The sequence below is a fragment of the Gigantopelta aegis genome, chromosome 5, assembly GCF_016097555.1.
Source record: "Gigantopelta aegis isolate Gae_Host chromosome 5, Gae_host_genome, whole genome shotgun sequence".
NCBI lineage: Eukaryota > Metazoa > Mollusca > Gastropoda > Neomphalida > Peltospiridae > Gigantopelta > Gigantopelta aegis.
Window position 1 is genome coordinate 1,869,681 of NC_054703.1, and position 19,092 is coordinate 1,888,772.

Consider the following 19,092-nt stretch of genomic DNA (forward strand, 5'->3'; position numbering starts at 1 on the left):
GGTTAGTGAAATAGATGGGTTATTGGTTACTGGTTAGTGGTTAATGAAATAGATGGGTTATTGGTTAATTGTTAGCGGTTAGTGAGAGAGATGGGTTATTAGTTAATTGTCAGTTGTTAACGAAAGACATGGATTAGTGGTTAATTGTTAGTGAGACGGGATATTGACGAGATGGGTTATTGGTTAGCTCTTAGTGGTTAGTGAGATAGATGGGTTATTAGTTAATTGTTAGTGGTTAGTGAAACAGATGGGTTATTGGTTGTTAGTGGTTAGTGAGATAGATGGGTTATTAGTTAATTGTTAGTGGTTAGTGAAACAGATGGGTTATTGGTTGTTAGTGGTTAGTGAGATAGATGGGTTATTAGTTAATTGTTAGTGGTTAGTGAAACAGATGGGTTATTGGTTGTTAGTGGTTAGTGAGATAGATGGGTTATTAGTTAATTGTTAGTGGTTAGTGAAACAGATGGGTTATTGGTTGTTAGTGGTTAGTGAAACAGATGGGTTATTGGTTGCTAGTGGTTAGTAAGAAAGCTAGGGTATTTGTTAGATGTTAGTAGTTAGTGAGATAACTATTTGTTAATTGTTAATGGTTTGTCAGATAGATCGGTTATTAGTTGTTAATGTTCATTGAGGAAGCTGGGTTATTTGTTAATTGTTATTGGCTAATGAGAGAGATGGGTTATAAGTTGTTAGTGGTTAGTGAGATAGATGGATTGTTTAGTGGTTAGTGAGATATTTTGGTTATTGGTTATCTTTAGTGCTAGGGAGGAAGATGGGTTATTGGTTAGTTGTTAGTGGTTAGTGAGATATGGGTTATTGATAATTGTTATTGAGATAAATTGGTTATTAGTTAATTTTAGTGGTTAGTGAGAGATATGTGTTACTGGTTATTATTGGTTAATGAAAGAGATAACTTACTGGTTATTTGTTAGTGGTTGGTGAGAGAGGTGGGTTATTTCTTGATTGTTAATGTTTAGTGAGAAAGATAAGTTAATTGTTAGTTGTTAGTGAGAGAGGAGGGTTATTGGGTGTTAGTGTTTAGGGTTATTGGTTAGTTATATAGCTGATGTGTATTCCATTGACAGCGTGCTTGAACCTCACTTGAATATAAGCACAAACATAAGTTAAAGTGAAAAATAGGACTGTTACACTTATATAGATGACGAAACGCGTCAATTCTCATTCATCTGATGTAATCTGAATGACAAAGGCATATTCCGTGATCAAAATCGTATCTCTGTACAAGGCAGAGTCAAAAGTACGTCCTTAGGTGTACGGTAACACTCTCCTAGGAGATCCTTAACATGATGTTTTGTTTCTCCTTCACCGCCTATTGGAGGACTGCCACGCCCAATACTTAGCTTAGAACACCCAAACCTGCACAGGATAAAAGTCAGTGGAATATATACAGCTGTGATCATGAACCACTGTCAATACAGTGATTATATCAGGTGTTCTCGAAAGATGAGCATATCCTGCCCCACTGGTGGCAGTGAATATGATTATCCAACGTATTCAGTGCAAATGCTCTAGGAATAATACATATTTATTCAAAAAACAGAAACCAACCAAACAAAAAGCAACAACAAAAACAACAACAACAACAACAAAACACACCCACTAACCACTAATAATTATGGTAAAGTGCATTTTAAACTGGCTTGTATTTATTTTCTTACACAAAATTCGAGCTGTGAAAAACTCGTCAAACCTGTTTGTTAAACCAGTCGCGTGCGGCTCATATATTAGAGATATTATCGAGGCTTTTCACAGGCGATCACTGGTGCGGCACTCCGTACATAACTCAATGTAATACATGATTTGCATAGACATTTCCAAAGAAAGACCTATATTATTTTTAGGGACGGTACAAGGGCAAACGGGCACATAAACTACCGTTTTCAAAAGGGCACTTCAATGTAAACATAATTGTTAAAAAGGGGCACTTTTATTTTTATTTTATTTGAACTTATTTTTCGTGCTTATATCCAGTTAATGTTGAAGCACGCTGTCCTGGGCACACACACCTCAGCTATCTGGGTTGTCTGTACAGGACAGTAGGTTAGTTGTTATTAGTTAGTGAGAGAGAAGAGTGTGTAGTGGTCTAACACCTACACATTGAGTCGTTAAAACTCGCTCTGGGTGGGAGCCGATACTGGGCTGCGAACCCAGTACTTACCAGCCTTATGTCCGATGGCTTAACTATGACACTAACGATGCCGGTGTAACTTTAATTAATTTACAAGCGGGAGGGGGCAGGTTCTCCGGTTTCCACCATTACATCCGCACTTAATTTTAATTCGCCGTTTTGTCCAGAGCCATCTCCCTTGCCACGAAAAATTACTTAATACTACATTACTTATTACTGCTCCCTGCGTGACGCTTGTGTTAGAAGAACGTAGAACGTTATTCGTAACTGTTGACAGGCAAAGTATCGCGAAAATTATCAATTCTCCTTGCTGGTTTATATTAGGATTGTTTGTATCTTTTGTTTTGTTAATTTATCGAAGTATAACGATCACAATGCAGCAATGGTTTTTATATGTATTTATATAATAATGTGTGTGTGTGTGAGTATGTGTGTGTGTGTGTGTGTATGTGTGTGTGTGTGTGTGTGTGTATGAGAGTATGTGTGTGTGAGTATGTGTGTGTGTGTGTGTGTGAGTATGTGTGTGTGTGTATGTGTGGGTCAGTATGTGTGTGTGTGTGTGTGCGTGTGTGTTTGTGTGTTTGTGTGTGTGTCTGTGTGTGTCTGTCTGTATCTGTGTGTGTGTGTATGTGTGTGTGTATGTGTGTGTCTGTGTGTGTGCGTGTGTGTGTGCGTGTCTCTATGTGTGTGTTTCTGTATGTCTGTGTGTGTGTGTCTGTGTGTGTGTCTGTGTGTGTATGTGTGTGTGTGTGTCTATGTGTGTGTGGGTGGGTGTGTGTCTGTGTGTGAGTGTGTATGTGTGTGTATATGTGTGTATCTTCATTTAGTTATTAAATTAGCATTTATTTAATACAACTGCTGTGCCCCCCCCACCACCACCACCCCACCACCCCCAAAAAACAACACAAAACAAATCGAACGCTAAGATTAATTTTAACTTACACTCAAAGACAGGACATTGTTATTGTAATTGCACTTCATATCCCATATCCTTTAAAATTACTTCTTTTTTTTCTTTTTTTCAAATTCGATTAGATGCATTGATAGTCATCAAACGTAAACACGAACAAGCGTCACTGGTCTCAATATATTCAAAACAGAGTAATCTACAAGAGAGATAATTTAATCATGAAGTAAATATGATTTCTATATTTTCACTGTAACAGAGATATTTAGAAAATTTTGAATTTGTAAATTTTTATTAAATTTAAACATCTTAAATTCAATATCACGAAATGTTTGACATCCAGTAGCCGATGATTAATAAATCACTGTGCTCTAGTGGTGTCGTTAAACAAAACAAACTTTAAGTTTTTAATTCAATATCTATTTTTTTAATTATTATTATCATCCATTAATGGCTTTTGTAGGAGATATACCGGCCTCGGTGGCGTCGTGGTTAGGCCATCGGTCAGAAGGCTGGTAGGTACTGGGTTCGGATCCCAGTCGAGGCATGGGATTTTTAATCCAGATACCGACTCCAAACCCTGAGTGAGTGTTCCGCAAGGCTCAATGGGTAGGTGTAAACCACTTGCACCGACCAGTGATCCATAACTGGTTCAACAAAGACCATGGTTTGTGCTATCCTGCCTGTGGGAAGCGCAAATAAAAGATCCCTTGCTGCTAATCGGAAAGAGTAGCCCATGAAGTGGCGACAGCGGGTTTCCTCTCAAAATCTGTGTGGTCCTTAACCATATGTCTGACGCCATATAACTGTAAATAAAATGTGTTGAGTGCGTCGTTAAATAAAGCATTTGTTTCTTTCTTTGCAGGAGATATCGCCGGGACTATAATTTGCGACATCTCCTGCGATATTCACCTAGGAGATATCGCTTCTAATAATGTTGATCGGTCAATTTTTAATCACAAGTCATTATTTTGTTACGTCACTGTGTATGTTTCTGCGCTAAACCTATCATTAGTGACGTCACGCCAGTGTCGTTCTGCTAGTTAATGAGTTAACCGCTGTCAAATATAGTAACATTCAACCCACATTACTGACATTGTTTGCAGTTGTCACAAATGAAAAGAATGATAATGGATGATAAAAAGAAAACACCCTCGTGTCTTGTGATATCATAATTTATTAGCACTCGTTAATAAAACTATAAAGATCCTCAGCAAGCCCCGGATTTCATATTTTTATTATCAACTCGTGCTGATAAATTATGATATCACAAGTCTCCCAGGGAGTATCCTTTATGTAACAGCTAAAAATTATTATTGCATTTCATTTGGCTCTTAATTCAGTATATCCTGCCTGTGGGATGGTGCATATAAAAATCCCTTTCTGCTGATCGAAAAGAGTAGCCCATGAAATGGCGACAGCGGGTTTCCTCTCTCAATATCTGTGTAGTCCTTAACCATATGTCTGACGCCATATAACCGTAAATAAAATGTACGTGTTGAGTGCGTCGTTAAATAAAATATTTAATATCCTTAATTCAGTATAGTTTAAAATGAGCTGAGGTGTCATTAAACGAACATTCCTTTCCTTTTCTTTCTCTGTCAGTCGATGGGCAATGGGGACCGTGGGGAGCCAGAGAAGATGGAGACTGCTCTGTGTCGTGTGGCAGTGGTATCCGTCCATGGACTCGGAGACGAGTTTGTGATAATCCCAGACCGGAAAATGACGGAAACGATTGCGTGGGCTCGGCAGTTGAAACTGGAACCAACCCGTGCACACAAGTTGCATGTCCAAGTACGTATTGCATGCTGTCTATGAGCTGAATTTTCCAATTAACCGGGCAGTTGGATAATGACCAAAAATAAGTAATTATTCATGGGTTTGTTTGTGGGGTTTTTTTGTGGGGTGTTTTTTTTTTGGGGGGGGTGGGGGTGGGGGGGGAGTGGGGGGTTGACAATTACTACCAACTAACAAATCATGGCTACCTTCCACCTTTCGAAATAAGTGTCAACATCTTTTGCTTAATCGATGTGAGATAAAACTTAAAGGGACATACCCTAGTTTTTAAACACTAAGGGATATGTTTCATTATTAAAGCCGTTTATGATCACTGAAATCAAACATTACTTATATTTTATTGTTTTAGATTATCCATTTCCGTAGAATCGAAGTGTTTCTGGTCATCCTGGTGGTGCTAATACCACAAAATGCATTTTTCAAAGTTTCAAAATCGCGGGTGTGTCTGAGAAGTAGCTGTTATTAATTCGAGTTCTAGTCTATTTTTAAAGATATTTCCCAGGTTTAAATGAATGAATGAATGAATGAATGTTTAACGACACCCCAGCACGAAAAATACATCGGCTATTGGGTGTCAAACTATGGTAATGCAAATAAATAAAGTGATGATCAACATCAATATAAAAATGCAAGGTTTAAACAAAAACAGTGTAAAGAACTGTGCAAAAACACAAATATCACAGAATTTTACGGATACTGAATTTTACTTTTTGTGCTGTATTGGCCATTCTCAAAGAGAATGTTACACCACGGTGAGGTTACAGCACGCGCAGGGGTCCCAGGTTTAACGTCACAGACTCAGTCACTGTAGTAACTTTATCCAAGTGTGTTACAGGTTTGTTTATTAACTAAATTTAGTGTCTATTTTTAAGGGTTGAAACTACATGTAGGGTCTGCGAATTTAATGCGAATTTAAGTAAATTGAATTGAAACAACTCCGTGTTTATAGTTTGCAGTGTGATCTTTTACAACTGCTTGTACTAGAACAAAATAATAAAATTACACAGTTTCGTGTGCACCTACAATGTAACATGTATCCCAAAGCTTAAAGGCAATAATATCATGATGATTGGTTATTAGTCCCCCGCCCACTGGCGAAGTCAGAGGCCGAATCCGTGGTAGGCGTGCCTGAACCTTTTTGGATAGGGGCACGTAAATGGAGTTCCCATTCCCATTCCATTAGTCCCCCGTCGGTCCCCTCCGAGGGGACTATAGATTTCATCCAGTTTCATATGTGTCCTTCTGCCTGTCCCACATATAGTTTTTCCAACGTTTTTGTCCCACACTGAATCACGATATAGAGCTGAAATGTTTAATATATCTTTATCAAGTACTGTTACAGATCGTCTTTCACTTTCATGGCAATCAACCCATGTTTGACATAGTTATCGCATTTGAACTTGATATGTAATGTTGTTTTTCGCAAAACATTTTCGGAATGCCTCAAGATATTGAGCTGGAATTTTGTTTATAGCTTGATCATGTTCAGTTAACAGATCAGCCGAATCAGGAAGAATTAAAGGAAATGTTTTATTTAACGACGCACTCTACATATTTTATTTTATTTTTACGGTTATATGGTGTCAGACATATGGTTAAGTACCACACAGATATAGAAAGAGAGTAAACCTGCTGTCGCTGTGCGGTCGGTGTGGGATCAATCCCTGTCGGTGGGCCCATTGGGCTATTTCTCATTCCAGCCAGTGCACCACGACTGGTATATCAAAGGCTGTGGTATGTACTATTCTGTCTGTGGGATGTGCATATAAAAGATCCCTTGCTGCTAATGGAAAAGAGTAGCCTATGAAGTGGAGACAGCGGGTTTCCTCTCTCAATATCTGTGTGGTTCTTAACCATACATGTACATGTATGTCTGACACCATATAACCGTAAATAAAATGTGTTGAGTGCATCATTAAATAAAACATTTCTTTCGTTTGTTTGGCCTCAAATAGCTCATGATTAATTAATAAGGGTGTTCTATAGTGGTGTCGTTAAGCAAAACAAACTTGGCCACTACACTCTCTTCTCTCTCAGTAACCACTAACAGTTAACAACTAACCCACTGTCCTGGACAGATAACCCAGATAGCTGAGGTGTGTGTGCCTAGGACAGCGTGCTTGAACCTTAATTTGATATAAGCACAAAAATAAGTTGAAAGTAATTAATTATCACAAAACTTTGAGAACGTATCTTTAATGATAATATTTATTTTTTATTTATTCTTTGTCAGTTAATGGCCAGTGGGGAGCATGGGGCGTCAGACGATATGGCTCGTGTTCAGTGTCGTGTGCCAGGGGAATTCTCTCGTGGACCCGAACAAGAAATTGTGATAGTCCTAGACCAGCAAATAATGGACTGGATTGTCTAGGAACAAACACCTTATCTGGAACTGACGTCTGTACAGAAGACCCCTGCCCAGGTAACCATTAATTACTGTCTTATTGTTATGGTTTGAAATCTCAGCAATTTGGCCTGGACAGTTGTTTTTTAGTCGGTTCTGAGTGCATGCAGTGAGGTAATTTTAGTATTTATTTAATTTATTTGTTTATTTAATTATTTGTTTTGTTTATTTATTTATTTATTTTATTTTAGTTTACTTTAGTTTTCAATTTACCATAGTTTGACACCCAATAACCGATGTATTTTTCGTGCTGGGGTGTCGTTAAACATTCATTCATTCATTCATTTTTTTTATTTATTTATTTATTTATTTATTTATTTATTTATTTATTTATTTATTTATTTATCAATTTATTATTATGTGTTTTAACCATTATATATATTTGTTTTTTCTCCTATATTTCCCAGTCCTTTCCATTCTATGAGTCATAGCAATTTGTTTAGTTTTTTGCCAATCTTTAATTTATACAGAAACAACATTACAAATGCTTTTATGTATTAAATAGTTATATATGACTGTATAACATTATTATACCACCAATTAGATATATGTACTTGTATATAAATTATATTACTTTGATGTAAGGCCATGAATTCAAGGCTCCCCAACTTTGACATGGCCAGAATGGACTGGGGAAAATAAGATTTGTTTTATAGCACAGTATTGTAACTAAAAGCTGCTGAATAAACCCTGGTATTGTAATTGACATGAATAGTCATGGATTTCCTCAAATACATTTCAAATTATTTTAATAGAATTGATTAAAGCTTAACATATTACTAAGATTTGAGGTGAAATGTTTTGATATCATCTTATTTGTACTTAGTTTGGGCATAATAATGTTAGCACATGTGTATTTTGGGCACAATGTTTATTGTTTTGACTTTGGTGCAATTTAAATTTTTACACTGATGTTGATCATCACTTATGTTTTGCATTTTACACAGTTTGGCACCCAATAGCCGATGTATTGTTTGTGCTGGGATGTCGTTAAACATCTTTTCTATTATATTCTGTTGGTGCAAGTTTTAAAGCCATGCTTGTAAACAGTGTACAAACATTCAAGTCTGCCCGTATAGCCCACGTCTAATGGTCGGTAAAAGAAAAACTGCGCTAAAATATATCGGGCTTCGAGTGTTTTGTAATGAGCAATGAACAACAATTTAAAACCTGCTCTTATTGATGTCGTCTGTTGGTTACTATAGCTTGGTGGTAACTACAGCTTGCACAAATGAAGACGTGCTTGCGGCAAATTTGCACACATGAAGACATGTTAATTTGCGGCAAGCTTCTACAAGTGAAAACATGCTTGTGGGAAGCTTGCATATTTAACGATACCCATGCAGGAACCTAGCGCAAGCTTGCACAAATGAAGACACACTTGAGACATGCAAGCTTGAAGAATTGCCGACTAGCTAAATTGTATTGTTATGATTGTTATTATTGTATTGTTACGGATTAAATCACACTGGTGTGGTGGCAGCGGTGGGATACAAACCTATGCTAATTAATAGGCTAAACCACACTGGTGTGGTGGGATACGAACCCATGCTAATGGATAGACTAAATCACACTGGTGCGGTGGGATACGAACCCATGCTAATGGATAGACTAAACCACATTGGTGTGGTGGGATACGAACACATGCTAATGGATATATTAACCACATTGGTGTGGTAAGATAGAACCCATGCTAATGGATAGACTAAACCACATTGGTGTGGTGGGATACGAACACATGCTAATGGATATATTAACCACATTGGTGTGGTAAGATAGAACCCATGCTAATGGATATACTAAACCACATTGGTGTGGTGGGATACGAACACATGCTAATGGATATATTAACCACATTGGTGTGGTAAGATACGAACCCATGCTAATGGATATACTAAACCACATTGGTGTGGTGGGATACGAACACATGCTAATCGATATATTAACCACATTGGTGTGGTAAGATACGAACCCATGCTAATGGATATACTAAACCACATTGGTGTGGTGGGATACGAACACATGCTAATGGGTAGACTAAACCACGCTGTTGTGGTGGGATACGAACCCATGCTAATGGATAGACTAAACCACACTGTTGTGGTGAGATACGAAACCATGCTAATGGATAGACTAAACCACAATGGTTAGGTGGGATACGAATCCATGCTAATGGATAGACTAAACCACACTGGTGTGGTGGGATACGAACTCATGCTAATGGATAGACTAAACTACACTGGTATGATACAAACCCATGCTCATGAATAGACTAAATCACACTGTTGTGGTGGGATACGAACCCATGCTAATGGATAGAATAAACCACACTGGTGTTGTGAGTGCGGTGTGATACGAACCAATGCTAATGGATAGACTAAACCGCACTGGTGTGGTGGAAGCGGTGTGATACGAACCAATGTTAATGGACAGACATATTACACTAAATTCAGCTGTTCAACTAGTGAACATAGCTGTAGATTATATCCGAGACTGTATCTAGCTGTTAACTAGTAAACTATAGGTAGTCAAAGTCTGAATTCAGCTGTTCAACAAGTGAACATAACTGTAGGCTGTCCAAGTCTGATTTTAGCTATTAAAGTACCAAACATTACTATAGATAGTCTGAATCTAGCTGTTCAACGAGCAAACATAACTGTAGATGGCCCTAATCTGAATCGACTTGTTTAACTATCAAACATTGTTATAGATAGTCTGAATATAGCTGTTCAACCAGCAAATATAACTGTAGATGACCCTAATGCGAATCTACTTGTTTAACTATAGATAGTGTGAATCTAGCTTTTCAACCAGCAAAGATAACTGTAGATTGCCCAAATCTGAATTTAACTGTTTAACTAGCAAACATTACTATAGATAGTCTGAATCTAGCTGTTCAACCAGCAAACATAACTGTAGATGGCCCAATCTGAATCTACTTGTTTAACTAGCAAACAATAATATAGATAGTCTGAATCTAGCTGTTCAACCAGCAAACATAAGTGTAGATGGCCCTAATCTGAATATAGCTGTTTAACTAGCAAGCATTACTATATATAGTGTGAATCTAGCTGTTCAACCAGCAAACATAAGTGTAGATGGCCCTAATCTGAATATAGCTGTTTAACTACCAAGCATTACTACATATAGTCTGAATCTAGCTGTTCAACCAGCAAACATAACTGTAGATGTCCCTAATCTGAATCTAGCTGTTGAACCACCAACATAATTACTATAGATAGTCTGAATGTAGCTGTCGAACACACAAACATAACTGAGATGGCCCTAATCTGAATCTAGCTGTTCAACCAGCAAACATAATATGGCTGAGGAGTGTGCCTAGGACAGCGTGCTTGAACCTTAATTGGATATAAGCACAGAAAATAGGTTGAAATTAATTAATTATCACAAATACTTTGAGAACAAACCCAAATGAAAGGTATGAGCCTCTTAAACTAGGTTGTAACTAAAGCTTTCACAAAGGAAGTCATGCTTGCGGCAAATTTGCACAAATGAAGACATGTTAATCTGAATTTAGCTGTTCAACCAGCAAACATAGCTGTAGATGGCCCTAATCAGAATCTACTTGTTTAACTAGCAAACATTACTATAGATAGTCTGAATCTAGCTATTCAACCAGCAAACATGACTGTTGATGACCCTAATCTCAATCTGCTTGTTTAACTAGCAAACATTATTATAGATAGTCTGAATCTAGCTGTTCAACCAGCAAACATAAGTGTAGATGGCCCTAATCCGAATCTAGCTGTTTAACTAGCAAACATTACTATATATAGACTGAATCTAGCTGTTCAACCAGCAAACATAACTGTAGATGTCCCTAGTCTGAATCTAGCTGTTGAACCACCAACATAACTGTAGATGGCCCTAATCTGATTCTACTTGTTTAACTAGGAAACATTACTATAGATAGTCTGAATGTAGCTGTCGAACCAGCAAACATAACTGTAGATGGCCCTAATTTGAATCTAGCTGTTCAACCAGCAAACATAAGATGGCTGAGGAGTGTGCCTAGGACAGCGTGCTTGAACCTTAATTGGATATAAGCACAGAAAATAGGTTGAAATTAATTAATTATCACAAATACTTTGAGAACAAACCCAAATGAAATGTATTAGCCTCTTAAACTAGGTTGTAACTAAAGCTTTCACAAAGGAAGTCATGCTTGCAGAAAATTTGCACAAATGAAAAAAAAGTTTGTTTTGTTTAACGACGCCACTAGAGCACATTGATTTTTTATATTATCATCGGCTATTGGACGTGAAACATATGGTCATTCTGACACTGTTTTTTTTTCTTTTTTCCAGGAAACCCGCCGTCGCCATATAGGCTACTCTTTTACGACAGGCAGCAAGGGATCTTTTATTTGCGCTTCCCACAGGCAGGATAGCACAAACCATGGCCTTTGTTGAACCAGTTATGGATCACTGGTCGGTGCAAGTGGTTTACACCTACCCATTGAGCCTTGCGGGGCACTCACTCAGGGTTTGGAGTCGGTATCTGGATTAAAAACCCAATGCCTCGACTGGGATCCGAACCCAGTACCTACCAGCCTGTAGACCGATGGCCTAACCACGACGCCACCGAGGCCGGTTTGCACAAATGAAGACATGTTAATCTGAATTTAGCTGTTCAACCAGCAAACATAGCTGTAGATGGCCCTAATCAGAATCTACTTGTTTAACTAGCAAACATTACTATAGATAGTCTGAATCTAGCTATTCAACCAGCAAACATGACTGTTGATGACCCTAACCTCAATCTGCTTCTTTAACTAGCAAACATTATCATAGATAGTCTGAATCTAGCTGTTCAACCAGCAAACATAAGTGTAGATGGTCCTAATCCGAATCTAGCTGTTTAACTAGCAAACATTAATATATATAGTCTGAATCTAGCTGTTCAACCAGCAAACATAACTATAGATGTCCCTAGTCTGAATCTAGCTGTTGAACCATCAACATAACTGTAGATGGCCCTAATCTGATTCTACTTGTTTAACTAGCAAACATTACTATAGATAGTCTGAATGTAGCTGTCGAACCAGCAAACATAACTGTAGATTGCCCTAATCTGAATCTAGCTATTCAACCAGCAAACATGACTGTTGATGACCCTAATCTCAATCTGCTTGTTTAACTAGCAAACATTATTATAGATAGTCTGAATCTAGCTGATCAACTAGCAAAGATAACTGTAGATTGCCCAAGTCTTAATCTTGCTATTCAGCTAACAAACATAAAAAAGAGACATTTTGAAAAAATTAGAAGTTGTGAATTTCTATTAAATGTTTTTAAAATTTAAATTGGAAATTGGAAAATATGTATTCTCCTTGAGTTTTGATTGGATAGTTCTGAAACTTAGAACTGTCATTCTTTGAGGCAGTCTTTATACAAACTAACAGATATTTAGAAAATTTTGAATTTGTAAATTTCTATCATTTTAAACATCTTAAATTCAATGTCACCAAATGTTTGACATCCAGTACCTGATGAGTAATAAATCACTGTACTCTAGTGGTGTCGTTAAACAAAACAAACTGTTTTAATTCAATATCTGTTTTAATGGGAAACAAATAATTTATTATCCTCCATTAAAGGCTTTTGTAGGAGATATCGCTGACACTATAATTTGCGGTATCTCCTGCGATATTTTCCTAGGAGATATTGCTTCTTATAATCTTGATTGGTCACATTTTAATCACAAGACAGTATTTTGTTACGTCACTGTGTATGTTTCAGCCCTAAACCTATCATTAATGACGTCACACCACTGTCGTTCTACCGCTGCCAAATATAATGACATTCAACCCACATTACTGATATTGTTTACAGTTATCGCAAATGAAAAGAATGATAATGGATGATAAAATTAATACCCCTCTCGTGTCTTGTGATATCATAATTTATCCTCGGCAAGTCTTGGATTTCTTACTTTTATCATCAACTCGTGCTGATAAATTATGATATCACAAGACACTCAGTGAGTATCCTTTATGTAACAGCTAAAAATTATTATTGCATTTCATTTGGCTCTTAATTCAGTATATCCTGCCTGTGGGATGGTTCATATAAAAGATCCCTTGTTGCTAATCGAAAAGAGTAGCCCATGAAGTGGCGACAGCAGGTTTCCTCTCTCAATATCTGTGTGGTCCTTAACCATATGTCTGACACCATATAACCGTAAATAAAATGTACGTGTTGAGTGCGTCGTTAAATAAAACATTTCCATCCTTCCTTAATTCAATATAGTTTAAAATGTGCTGAGGTGTCATTAAACGAACATTCCTTTCCTTTTCTTTCTCTGTCAGTTGATGGCCAGTGGGGACCGTGGGGAGCCAGAGAAGATGGAGACTGCTCTGTGTCGTGTGGCAGTGGTATCCGTCCATGGACACGGCGGCGAGCTTGTGATAGTCCCAGACCGGAAAATGACGGAAATGATTGCGTGGGCTCGGCCGTTGAAACTGGAACCAATCCGTGCGCACAATTCGCATGTGGAAGTACGTATCGCATGCTGTCTATCAGTTGAATTTTCCAATTAACCGGGCAGTTGCATGATGACTGAAAATAATTATTCATGTTTTTGTTTTGTTTGTTTGTTTTTGGGGGTTTTTTTTTTCTTTCTTCTTTATTTGTTGGGGGGTGGGGGTGGGGGAGGGGGAGGGGGAGAGGGTTTTGAAAATTACTACCAACTAACAAATCATGGCTAACTACCATATCATATGACTGTCAAAGTAAGTGTCAACATCTTTTGTTTTAATCTATGTGAGATCAATTTTAAAGGGACAGACCCTAGTTTTTAAACACTTAAAGCGTATTTTTCACTAAATTAGAGCTATCTATTACTTATATTTTATTGTTTTAGATTATCCATTCTCATAGAACCGAAGTGTTTCTGGTCATCCTGGTGGTGCTATCACCATAAAATGCATTTTTTTTTAATAGTTTTAAAATCGCATATGCGTCTGAGAAGTAGCGGTTGTTAATGAGTTATAGTCTATTTTTAAGGATATTTTCCAGTTTTAACGTCACAGACTCACTCACGTCACTGTTGTAACTTTATGCAAATGTGTTACAGGTTTGTTTATTAACTAAATTTAGTGTCTATTTTTAAGGATATTTTCCAGTTTTAACGTCACAGACACACTCACGTCACTGTTGTAACTTTATCCAAATGTGTTACAGGTTTGTTTATTAACTAAATTTAGTGTCTATTTTTAAGAGTTGAAACTAGGGTCTGCGAATTTAAATAAATTAAATTGAAACAACTCGGCATTTGTAGTTTGCAGTGTGATTTTTTTTACACCTGCTTTTACATACTAGACAAAAATAATACAATTACACATTTTAGTGTGCACCTACTATGTAACCAGAGCTCGAGCTGTCGGTAGGCAAATTAGCCATTGGCTAATTTTGACAAAACATGGCTAATAAAATTAGCAAGTGGCTAAACTTTTAGCTAAGCCATTTTCTATCTTCTGATGTGAACTAAGGTCACATAATCTAGCTGAAATCTCGAATATATTAATACTACCAAATATTCAATTAGCGTAATGGCAATCTCGCGATCGGTAACAAGAAACAGTGTCATCCAGAATACAGCGCAAATATGTTTGCTTACTTTAATAAGTAATAAATATTTTATTAACTGGGAATACGGTTTTGGCATTCAGATTTATTTCAGTTTGTACATAATTAGCTGAAAAAGATGCATTTTCATGTATAAATATTCTATACAGTACTGAGCAAAACAATTGTGGCTAAAACAATTTCATTATGGCTAATAAAATCTCCTTTGGCTAATTTTTTGGCTACAGGCAGTTTTGATCTAGGGTGAGCCCTGTGTAACATGTATCCCAAAGCATAAAAGCAACAATATCCTGGCTTGTTAATAGTCCCCCGTCGGTCCAGCCTGAGGGAACTATAGGTTTCATTCAGTTTCACCTGTATCCTTCTGTCTGTTTGTCTGTCTGTCTGTCTGTCTGTCCATCCGTCCGTCCCACAAAGGGGTGGGGGGAAATAAATTGTCAATCGGTCCCACTTGTTGTCATCACTACCGAGGGGGGGGGGGGGGGGGGGTGAAAGAAAGGAATAAAAAGAAGAACATTTAAAACACAATATAGTTTAAAAAAAAAAATGATAGTGACGTTTGTTTAAGAATTGACCGCAATTATATTTTGGTTCATGCAAGTATGAACCGAAAACACGATGTGCACACTTTTGTATGACCCGCTATGCGGTCAAATCTTATAAATTAAATTTATATGCATACTTTAACAATACATAACTGAATTTATTTTGTTTAGCTTTAAATACGCCTATAGTATTGTTTGTGTAAACTTCATTGATACGTATGTCGCGTAAGAATGCAAACGTTCATTCATTATTATTTGAATCAGATGATTTTTGTAAATGACGTAATTTTGACAAGCGACGCCATTTTCTCTAGCTGCTGTGCATTTTTACGGATCATTTAGTTATATTGGAAGAAATTGTCCTATTCGTGTTTAGTATATATTTTATGAACGTGAATGAAGGGAACGTGTATAACATTTATGCTGTCGGTGGAACCGTTTAATGTACGCCAACAGCTGTAGAACATCGCCTACAAGTAAGTCACAGGCGTGAAGTTTCCTACATGATTTCTTTGGCCACCGACGGAGTTTCATGTCATGATGAGGGTTTTTTTAATTATTATTTTAAATCAATGCGTATAAATCTACATGTCTACTCTGCTATAGCATTTTTCATTAATTTATCGTATACATTTTTTAAATTGCTTTTGTAGCTTTCACGTGTGTTTTCTTCAAAATATCTAAATATGGTTGCCTGAATAATCCGGCTTGTTGCACAAAAGTAGTGCAAGTCAGTGTGGTGGAGTGGGTGGGGGTGGGGGTGGGGGTGGGGGTGAGGGTAGGCGTGGATTAATTTTAATTATATAGTTTTATCTTGAATCATGAACGCAAAACGATAAACATGATTTTGATGAAAACATGAAACAATGTTTTATTTTTTTTAAATCACATCAGTGTAAAAAAAAACCCCACAAATTGTACATATTGTATATATTTTACATAATGGAATAAATAATGTAAAAAAGGAATAAAAGTTATGAATTTTAATTTCCATATATGTATAAAAAGTATGAGTATTCAGTAGCGTGTCATGATAATTAATAAAAGATGGCACCGTCCACGTGTCTGACAGCCTGAGCTAGCACATGTTTAGACAGAGATTAATAACGGCATCGCTGATTGGATGAAATTTGACCTCTACTGGCTCTAGGGTTAACCAGTACATGTAGCTGTTCTGCTTACTCCCACTTGTTAACATAAAAAGGTGGAAACCTTTTGTTAATTTTAAAATCCTTTATAATTATTGGATACACTACATTGAACAGTCAACAATGAATACAGTTATAGATTATTTCAGTATATTTTATGCTATTTGAAGCAGTTTGTATTGCATAAAAGCCTCTTGCTTCGGACTAGGACAGTCGACCCGACAGAGCTCCGTACACAGGTGTTGACAGGTGTTGATTGTAACCAGTTGCAAACTCTGGGTCCTTTGTTTTAATTGGAGTGTAATACCTTGAATGGTGTTATTGGTAACGTCTGGTTAATCTCTTGACCGTCTCAGCGACTTTGACAAATGTCTAGCCTAGTGGCGATGGATTGACACTACTGTAGGTCCGACTTCAGTGACTGGCGATATATACTTAGGCAGACTTTAAAATCACAGACATCTGAAACACTAGCCATATTGACCACTATACATTTATTATTTTAAATCATGCACGAGATACCGATGTCTGGACAGGCCGGTCCACTTGACGGATAGGAATTTGTTCCAATAATAGAAATGAACAGGTGTTTCGGACCGACAAGAATGACAAAAGTGGGACCGGCAGACTGCCATATAACCGTAAATAAAATGTGTTGAGTGCGTCGTTAAAACATTTCTTTCTTTCTTTCTGGCCAGATCAAATCGACTCAAACTGATTTTCTTGGGAACTTATTTGAGGGCAGTCGTCTTGAGTTTGGTGTCATTGTTAAAATGTTTCCAACTAAATCTAGCTAATAGTAAGAGTACTTTTAATTGCTAAAGTATACAGAAAATATTTTTATATGTTTAGAATTTCAGTCTCTGTATATTCAAAATGTGTCGGATCATGTTAATGTTTGTAATGGGCCAAACTTCGTTTTCTTCTTCTTCTTTTTTTTGTTGTTGTTGTTGTTGTTGTTTTTGTAATATACATGTATGTATACATATATTTTTCTGTATGTATGAAATTTCTGGGGTGTAAAATCCAGTTTGGGTGACTATGTAAACATTAGGATGACCAGAAACACAATGAATATATACAGACGTTGACATGTACTAAAAATGAAAATGGACTTAATTTGTATAGTTATTCATTAAAAAGGCATTATTGGTTGGAAAATTTGTTCAATGGCAGCAAAGTCAGGACTATTGTTAACTGTAAAATAAATTAACGCATATAAAAGATGTCTCATGCTGCTGATGGAAAAAATGTTGCGGGTTTCTTCTCAAGGGTGCTCGCTAGATGAACAGTCGGTGTGGGATCGATCCCCGTCGGTGGGACCATTGGGCTATTTCTCGTTCCAGCCAGTGCACCACGACTGGTATATCAACGGCCGTGGTATGTACTACTCTGTCTGTGGGATGGTGCATATAAAAGATCCCTTGCTGCTAATGGAAAAGAGTAGTCCTTGAAGTGGCGACAGCGGGTTTCCTTTCTCAATATATATGTGTGGTCCTTAACCATATGTCTGACGCCATATAACCGTAAATAAAATGTGTTGAGTGCGTCATTAAATAAAACATTTCTTTCTTTTGTTTGGCCTCAAATAGCTAATGATTAATTAATGAGGGTGTTCTATAGTAGTGTCGTTAAACAAAACAAACTTGAACCGTATTACAAATACCGGCCTTGGTGGCGTCGTGGTTAAGCCATCGGACATAAACTGGTAGGTACAGGGTTCGCAGTCTGGTTTTGGCTCCCACCCAGAGCGAGTTTTAACGACTCAGTGGATAGGTGTATGGCCACTACATACTCTTCTCTCTCACTAACCACTAACAATTAACAACTAACCCACTGTCTTGGACAGACAGCCCAGATAGCTGATTGTGTGCCTAGGACAGCGTACCTGAACCTTAATTGGATATAAGCACGAAAATATGTTGAAATTAATTAATTATCACAAACGCTTTGAGAATGCATTTTTAATGATAAAATTGTTTTTAATACCTTTTTTTTCATTTACTCTTTGTCAGTTAATGGCCAGTGGGGTGCATGGAGCGTCAGACGAGATGGCTTTTGTTCAGTGTCGTGTGGCAGGGGAATTCTCTCGTGGACCCGGACAAGAATTTGTGATAGTCCTCCACCAGGATTTAATGACCCGCCTTGTGTAGGGCCATCCACCTTATCTGGAACTGACGTCTGTACAAAGGACCCCTGCCCAGGTAACCATTATTGTCTTGTTGTTAAGGTTTGAAATCTCACCAATTTGGATTCGATAGGGTGTTTTTTTGTCGGTTCTGAGTGCATGCAGTGAGGTAATTTTAGTATTTATTTATTTATTTATTTATTTATTCATTTATTCATTCATTCATTTATTCATTCATTCATTTATCAATTTATTATTATGTGTTTTAACCATTATATTTTCTTTCTTCTTCTCCTATATTTCCCAGTCCTTTCCATTCTATGAGTCATAGCAATTTGTTTTGTGTTTTTGCCAATCTTTAATTTATACAGAAACAACATTACAAATGCTTTTATGTACTAAAT

At 37.1% G+C, this 19,092-nt stretch overlaps 1 protein-coding gene across 1 annotated transcript in view; it reads left to right on the top strand.

The window, feature by feature from the left end:
- The window catches only part of LOC121373456 (coadhesin-like), a 113,890-nt gene that overhangs the window by 83,826 nt on the left and 10,972 nt on the right, over nt 1–19,092 (top strand). Inside the window, exon 7 of the mRNA XM_041500120.1 lies at nt 13,589–13,777. Coding sequence (XP_041356054.1) covers nt 13,589–13,777 — 189 coding nt within the window. The remainder of the gene's footprint in view (nt 1–13,588; nt 13,778–19,092) is intronic.